The sequence below is a fragment of the Mytilus trossulus genome, chromosome 4, assembly GCF_036588685.1.
Source record: "Mytilus trossulus isolate FHL-02 chromosome 4, PNRI_Mtr1.1.1.hap1, whole genome shotgun sequence".
In the NCBI taxonomy this organism is placed as follows: Eukaryota; Metazoa; Mollusca; class Bivalvia; order Mytilida; family Mytilidae; genus Mytilus; species Mytilus trossulus.
In genome coordinates, this window is record NC_086376.1 from 77,270,905 (window position 1) to 77,279,431 (window position 8,527).

The 8,527-nt window shown below is 33.4% G+C and overlaps 1 protein-coding gene across 1 annotated transcript; it reads left to right on the forward strand.

Annotated features, from left to right (window-relative positions):
* Positions 1-1,067: 1,067 nt before the first annotated feature.
* LOC134714200 (fucose mutarotase-like) lies at positions 1,068-5,971 on the forward strand. Its single transcript, XM_063575443.1, has 6 exons — positions 1,068-1,209; positions 1,473-1,541; positions 2,684-2,754; positions 3,595-3,696; positions 4,806-4,879; positions 5,645-5,971. The coding sequence occupies exons 1-6, from the start codon at positions 1,128-1,130 to the stop codon at positions 5,694-5,696; spliced, it is 450 nt and encodes a 149-aa protein (XP_063431513.1). The 5' UTR covers positions 1,068-1,127; the 3' UTR covers positions 5,697-5,971.
* The last annotated feature ends 2,556 nt before the right edge of the window (positions 5,972-8,527 follow it).

The following is an 8,527-nucleotide window of genomic DNA, read 5'->3' on the forward strand; positions in this document are numbered from 1 at the left end:
ACCCAAGATTCTCGTAATTCGTAATTCGACTGGGGGGTAGGGGTGCATAACATATCCGCGCAAGTGCTCTGAAATACATTAATGTATAGCACAATCTCTTACAAATTACAATAAAATAATTTAATATGGTTTACTTTTTTTACAGCTATCATTTTTTAAACCAATTAAGTCTACTTCTAAAAAATGTTTTTTTATTATATCAAAGCGAACGGTAAGTTATGCATGAGTTTCAACGCAAATCCACAGAAATGCGTAAGTTTTTTTTTTTCAACATACGCTGCCTTGGTGCATTTAGACGGTACCTACATTTCAGTCTTCCTCTAAAAAATGGAACAAACAAAATACTGCTGGTTCTTTTGCTGAATATGCGCGACCTTTCCATTTTGTACTACATAAGGGAGTGGTCATAAAAAAGAGATGTTGAGAAACGTAAAAATGATTGCAGTCTGCTTCACCAGCAATTAAAATATTCAACATCTATTTAATTAATGTATGTGTTATGCGACTGTCATACAAGTGAGAGATTAAGCTAGGTTTATTCCACCATTTTCTACTTAAGAAAATCATTTTATGACTGTACAAAGTCAGGAATATGGCATCTGTTATCTATTTGTTTGGTGTATTTGAGCTTTTGATTTTGCCATTTACTTTGATATATACATTCCGTTTTGAATTTACCTCAGAGTACAGTATTTTTGTTTAACTTTTCAAAACTTACAAATAAAATATGTTATATTGCATTGATGGTTATATTTTATTTTGAAACCTGCCATATCAATATTTCATAAAAACAAACAAAGTAGGTGGTATAACAGTCGAGAACCGTTTGAAAATATAGTATTGAACATATAATGTAAAGTTCTGGGATCTTTATATATAAATAACATATTTTAGACATATTACATTTTATTTCACTAAAGCCTCCGCATGGGATATGTTACTACGTTTGAACATGTTTACATTAGAACAACATGGTAAACATAGGATATAAGATGAATACTGATATATCTAATTTAGAAAAAAGTACACAAACGTTATCAAGGTATAATTATCTCCCTTGGTTTTGATCAGAGTTAACCGCCCATTTGTTGTTTACAAACGAAAACAGCTGATCGAAATATTAAAAAATGCCGTTGAAAACGATTCCAAATGTGTTATCTCCACATTTGCTACAGGTCCTAGCACTGATGGGACACGGAGACGAAATAGGTATTGTCAAAACTGTTATATAATATTTATTATGTAATCACACTATGATTGTACATGTGTCCAGATGTACTTGCATATATTTTCAGGTCTATCAAATTATTTACTTAGTACTTAGTATTTCCTCGTCTAAGTGTTACCGAGTCTTCTTCCTTAAGAATTAATTAATTGAATTAAAGCATGAAAAAAATTATATTCTTCATAATATAACTTGGCTTACAGATATTCTTTGAAATAGATCTTTTATTTTATTTTGTTATTTTCAGTTTTGGCAGATGCTCATTTTCCATCATCCTCTATCTGTCGAAGTGGACCAATTGAAGTTAGAGCTGATGGTTCGTTTTTTCCTTTATAGAATACTGTACATATAGCATGCATTTTTGCGCCTGTCCCAAGTCAGGAGCCTCGATCTGGCCTTTATTAGTCTTTTAATTTTAGTTTCTTGTGTACAATTTGGCGTTTAGTACGGCGTACATTATCACTGAACTTATATATTTGTTTAAGGGTCAGCTGAAGGACGCCTCGGAGGTGAAGCTCCGGGTGCGGGAATTTCTCGATGCATTGACATGATTGAAGACATGTTGGTGACCTTCTGTGGTTGTATATTATAGGTTTACTTGTGGTCGGAGTGTTAATTGTCTCTTTGTCACATTTCCCATTTCCATTCTAAATTTTATGCAAAGTAGTTCCAGCATTGGCATTTGATCAGAACAACATATATCCTTTTTAATATTGTAAACGATTTCCGACGGCTTGGAAATATATTGGCAGATATATGTCTTGTATGTGATTCCTTCACGTGATTTGTTATTTTAATAACTTTGAGATGACTGTACTGTGGAATAAATAGTTTCGGTTTTCATCATACACCACTTTATATAGCGGACTCAGGACAATTTTGAACTCGACATATCCATTGATTTTTAAATTATTCTTCTTGTTCAAATTGACAACAACTGCGCACCCCAAACCTTTTGTATCGGTAAAAATATTAGACCGAATAATCTGTCTCTAGTGTGGGTACATTTGTCATTCCATATTTTCTTTTCATCATTTGGCTATTTTATAAAAAAAAAATTTGTGTCCGTGTGGACACAAAAAAATAAAATAAATATAAAATAGCCAAATGATGAAAAGAAAATATGGAATGACAAATGTACCCACACTAGAGACAGATTATTCGGTCTAGCTAAGCCACTGTCTGGCGGCCATGTACTGTTATACATCCAGCGCACTCCACCATCACAAACACAAAGACAACTAGGGCCGATCTATTAGTATAATAAGTGTACTTCTAATATATCATTCTCAAAATATTTATAACACACCATTTGTTTTAGTATATTTTAAAAATGACACAGTTGGGACAATAAACGTGTTTATTTATAATTTGGGATTACCAAGTGGATGATTCTTCCAACATTGAATCCAGTTGTGAAAAAACTGAGATATCTTAACTCATTGGTTTGTTTTGTAGGTTTGGACATTCCTACATTGTTAGATGCGGTACTACAGTTACTTCCCTTAGACCAATACGAAAACTTTCCAGTACGTATGGTTTAAAGTTTTATACATGAATTCGGTTTTCGGCTTATCTTAGTTAACTGTATCATATAAGTTTCAATAACATACATATTACACCTTATATAGTTGATAGAATACGGTTGATCGTAGCTAGGTGCATTCATCACAACTAAAACACGCACCATCGTTTTCAGATAAAAAGTCGATTACATGTCCTCTCGTGAATATTAAAAAATGCTGGAAAATATCTCAAGGATACTGTGACAAATCAAACCTTTTATTACAGAAGGTACACCATGCACTTGCACGGTACTATCTAAAGAATGATGGTAAAAGTGGATGAAAAATTGCCGGCGTAGCCAGCTATTAAGATGATCTGCTAGTGCTTAGAAATCAACCTAACGATGTTGAGAGTAAATCTGATTCGTAACTTCCTCCCCGAGTGGAACCTGTACTTTATATTTCCCACTTCTACGACAACACCACCTAGCATTGCGCAACACGTAGCTGTTGTAATATATAACAACAAACCAGATTAAACTGATAACAAATGACAAAATTTTCAAATGATTGTCTCATGATTATATCACTACAATATAATGATTATTACTGTGATGTTAGATTCTCTGTCATGTTTTCATAAATCCACACAGAAACTTGTTCCAGAAAAAAAGGTATATAAACTATGTAACTTAACCCTACTTTAAGGTATAGAGATGCGTTTTTATTTTCAGAGACAAGAACCTGTGACTATCAACCAGAACTTCCGGTCATCGGATGTTCAATACTCCAGTACCTAAATTTTTAAAGCAAGACATAATTGAAAGGATATTATTTAACTTATATTGTGGTTGTACATTGTAGGTTTCTTTAATGGATTTAGTACAGAGTGATAAAGATCGCAACCTACAGACCCCAGTCTGGTTAAAATATAGACAAATAATTGATAAACACGAGAGTTCAAAGGTAAACGCACGGTTATTTTTAAGTAATTCTTCAATACTTCATAATAACCTATTTGTTGAAAATATTTTCAGCCTGTCTCTACTTAATATACGCACAATACATTCAGGTGTGTTACAAAACACATCACTCAAAAGAATTTTAAATTCATTAAAACATCAAAAATGTGTCCATAATACACGGATGCCTCACTCGCACCGTCATTTTGTATGTTCAGTGGACAGTGAAATTCGGGGTCAAACTATAATAAGGCATTGAAAGTAGGAAGAGCATGTCATAGGGAACATGTGTACTAAGTTTCAAGTTGATTGGACTTCAACGTCATCAAAAACTTTATCCAAAAACTTTTACCTGAAGTGGGACAGACGGACGGACGAACGAACACACAGATCAGAAAAAATAATGTCCATAAATGAGGCAAAATAACTTTCAACATAGTATTAACGGGATATAAATGTATTTCAAGAATGGTGTTTTAGGTTGGGGTTGCAAAGGGCAGAATTTCATTCCCAGTTAAAACATAGGTTTTGTGAAGCAAATACTATCAGTCATACATAAAAAAGCAATATCAGCAGTTAGCCAGTTACATTTATATTGGTAATCTTTCTGGAACAGAAATAATTCAGTGTAAAGAGCTGATTTCTTATTACATTCCTTCAATTAACTAATTGGGATAGAAATGGGGACAAAACATTTCACTCTCAATTTTAGAAAAAGGGAAATCCGCATGCATTCCAATGTCTATCTTATAAGGAGAAGATAACATTGAGAAAGGAAATGGGGAATGGGTCAAAGCGACAACAACCCGACCATAGAGCAGACAACAGCCGAAGGCCACCAATGGGTCTTCAGTGTAGCGAGAAACTCCCGCACCCAAAAGCGTCCTTCAGCTGGCCCCTTAAAAAATATGTAAACTAATACAGCGATAATGGACGTCATACTAAACTCCGAATTATACACAAGAAACTAAAATTGAAAAATCATACAAGAATAACAAAGGTCAGAGGCTCCTGACTTGGGACAGGCGCAAAGGCATGTTATAGCTTAAAATTGATCCTATATCTGATCAAATTTAATATGGTCAAATAAATGTTTTTGATGTCCTATTACAGATACAGACAGAAAAGGTTGAAAGGTTTGCATTTTACGAAAAAGCAAAGAAGGCATTTGCAGTTGTTCACACAGGGTATGTTTTTGTTTTAACACATAGGTATTCTATATATATACTCTTAAAATAATTCCATAACCGCGTGTACAACCGCAACACTTATGATGGCAATAATACTGAATAATTTATCTAAATTGTTTGTCATCGGCTATCGTGATTTTACGCTCACTGTCAGAGTCTGTCAGAGGACTCCTAGTGGGGATTTTAATAAAATGAAAGGGTAAAGTACATGCAGGTGCACGAGATAAAAAAGTTTTCATCATTTTTATCAACACAAGGTTTAGTCCTCTGCTTGACGTTGTTATGGTATTATTTGTTTTAAGCGTTTAGATTCTTTGGCGACCCCACAGTTTAAATTTATAAAACACGTGCGATATGAAAAGTAGGCGATACAGACGAAAGTTCACAAAATTTGATACTCAATTGATAACCTGAGTGCGCAAAACTATGGTCTTGTCCATGCTGTTATGAAAATGATTCTATTTGCACTTCCGTTCATAATTGAAACAGGAATAAGAACAATCATAATCGTTTCTTGCTCAATGTTCTTCATCACATTGAAAGACATCAATATAATTATATTCCTTGAATATTTTTAAGGTTTAATTTTCCTAGAAATAAAATGACTGCAAATATAAGGCCACGTGGATATTATTTATAATTATTTTACCATACCAATTTTTTTCTGATCTTTTACTAAGTAGGTGTTCAGAAGAAATGAATGTATAAACATACTTCTGGAATAAACAATCATATATTGAATATTTTTATGTATTTCTACAGGGAGACTGCACAGTATGGAAATATAATTTTGAAAAAGGGAGTTGCTGTTTAAATTGTTTAATGTCAACATAAGATTAACTGTCCTGTGACAACCATTTTCCTTTAAAGATGTACTGCTTGCTGAAAGGAAGTGGATTCCCGAAATATAATTTAATTCGGTGCAATATACAAAAACTATTTAAAATATTATTTTTATACATTAATTTTTTGGGATAAATTTTACAATGATAATAAAATAGTGATGAAAGTAATGATGTATTAAAGGTGGGTATATGTTAATATTATTGCTGAATAAACATGAATGTTTAATAAAATATGTATATTGGCTTAGTAGTCTTTCCAATGTTTTCATTGCACCACATTGTTACTTGAAGATGCATAAAAGTGTATGAATAGTAAGTTGCCCATTAAGCGAGTCACGTTACGGCAAAGCAGTATTTGAAAAAAGAATACTGCAAGCTTTTCCCACGAATCTTAAATGAAACATGGATTTTTCTGTATATTGGCTAAACATAAATTATATTACATTCAGGAAAAATAATAGTTAAAAAGGTGTTTAGACGTCTAAGCTACACTAGACTGTTCATTGACACAACTGTTACGGAACCTTTGGTAAAGGCTTTACTTTTGGATGATGGTGGAGTGAAGTTTAACTTTTAGTGGCAAATAGTACATGCTTATAAGGACGATAATATGCAAATGTTGTACGAATATTAAGCCTGCTTTGTACTAGACAGTAATGATGTGTCAGATTTTAAACCTACTTGTTCACAAAAGAAAGTCTAACGGATCTAATGGACAAATTATTCTGACTATGTCGTAACCAGTGAAACTTTGTTCTTTTTACTATACTATTCAGGTTTAGTGGAGAAGCAGCAAAATTATTTCTGTTTATTTCAAATATTCAATGTATGGCCAATTTTAAGAATACTGAAAAGAATGTGGTCAAAACGCGAATACGTTGACTTATTTGAAAAGCAGTGTTATTCAAATTGAAAATACTATTGTAATAATTTTGTTGATATTCTGGTGGATAGACGGTAATTGCGAGGACCGATATTTTAATTTTTTGTCAATGTTGTATGAATATTTAGTTTCATTATTTAAACAAAAAAGTATTTTATAAAATTGCGTTGGTCAGGATATTCATTTCCACGTTGTATTTGAAAACAGTATTCAGTTTACTGATAGCATTTTCAGTTAATTTGTTTTCGAAATCCTGCTGACCTCTCCCCCAGAATATCACATGTTGTCCCCTAACAGCTTACCAAAAAGTAAATTGTAAAATTTCGCTACCCTTAAATATTTCTTTTACATTCGGGCCATATTTACTTTTTTATATTATCTAATGGACGGTTTGGTATTTTTCATTAGATTTTGTAAAAATGATAAAGTAGCGGTGTCCGTTTTAATGTATAAATACACGGAAACATTGCTGTTCGACTTCCTGGTCACCCCTGTTGGTAAATTTGCTAAAATATAGTTATTATAACTGGAATGACGTTTCAGTTGCTGTCTTCTTTTTTTGTCACAGTCAACCTACCAATTCTATTGGTTAGTGACAGTTCTAAGTTCAAATTTAGGATAAGAATGATTTATGTACAAAACACATCTAACGAATAACAAATATGATATACAACATCCACTAAATTACAGACTCCTGATTTTGGAGAGGCAAAACAGAAAATGGCAAGGTTAAACTAGTTTTATGGCGCCGATCAGCCCAATCTTGTGATAGTGGTGTTACAGTACAACTAACCAATGAATACCAGGGCCGTAACTAGCCTCTTGTAATTGTGAGGCAAAATATGTTCGCCGAGCGTAGCGAGGCGAAAAATTTTGGGCGAGGGGTCTGGGGGCCGTTTAAGGCCCCCAGAAGCTCGGAGCGAAATAACGCAAAATCGTGCATTCTGAGCTTTTCCCGGACTCTTTCTTACATTGAAACATACTTAATTTTTATCTATTTTTCGACAATATTCTGGTCTCAAAGCAAAAACATAGATTCATGGTAATTTAAGACTTCAAGTCTTTTAGGTTTTAGAGACACCATTAAAAGACCGATATGTAGGATGAAGCAAATATTGTAATTCTCATAATCATTTGTACCAGATCTGTCTGTCTGTTTTTGTCTTGTATTGTGCTCAGACTTTGGTGATTTTTAATGACTAGATTAAAATATAGTGACAGTGCATTATACTTAAAGTACTTATACTGCTTAAATCGACACAAGGGACCATCTTGACCCTGTTTTACGGTATTAATGATTCTTATCGTTGAAGACCCTCCAGCAACTTTCAAGATGAAGAACAGAAATAAAGACTTTGACCATTGATCATTTGTATTTTTACTATGCATTGATTTTCTGTGGGATACGGCCCGTTTACTCCATATTCCTTTATTTTCTGTTTAAGGGTCTGAACACGACTTAATGCAAGTTTAACCCTTCAATGTAAAGGGTCATATGGCAATACATTGTTGTTGTTTTTCTTCAAATTATTTGATACCAGAAATTGGGTGACCTTACTTTAATTTAAACCATGTAAGCTATCTAGTCTTATCGACCAAAAAAGCCAGTTTTGTATTCTTTGAAATCAAATTCAATTCCCCATGTAGAAACAACCATTTTTATTCTGTGTCCAGTCATCAGTAGCATCGTATAGTCTTAAAATATTTTCTCGCACAATATCTGGCCTTGAAGGCATAAAACTTTGCTCAGTGCTCGGAGCACACAAATCATGCTCGAAACATGAAATCCAGCAATTTGGTTGGTTGAGTCTCGAGTCTGAGTACAAACATCATGTTCGAAAATTTTATGACTGGTAGGCCTGGACATCAGTGGACATGCAACATAGCAAAATCTGACGGTTACAAATGAAATTCAAC

What these genes read in the sequence shown, in the direction of transcription:
- LOC134714200 (XM_063575443.1), top strand. Translation starts at nt 1,128, where the DNA reads ATGCCGTTGAAAACGATTCCAAATGTGTTATCTCCACATTTGCTACAG. An exon ending in GGGACACGGAGACGAAATAG is followed by an intron (nt 1,210 to 1,472) that starts GTATTGTCAAAA and finishes TGTTATTTTCAG; the next exon opens with TTTTGGCAGATGCTCATTTT. An exon ending in TTTGCAGTTGTTCACACAGG is followed by an intron (nt 4,880 to 5,644) that starts GTATGTTTTTGT and finishes GTATTTCTACAG; the next exon opens with GGAGACTGCACAGTATGGAA.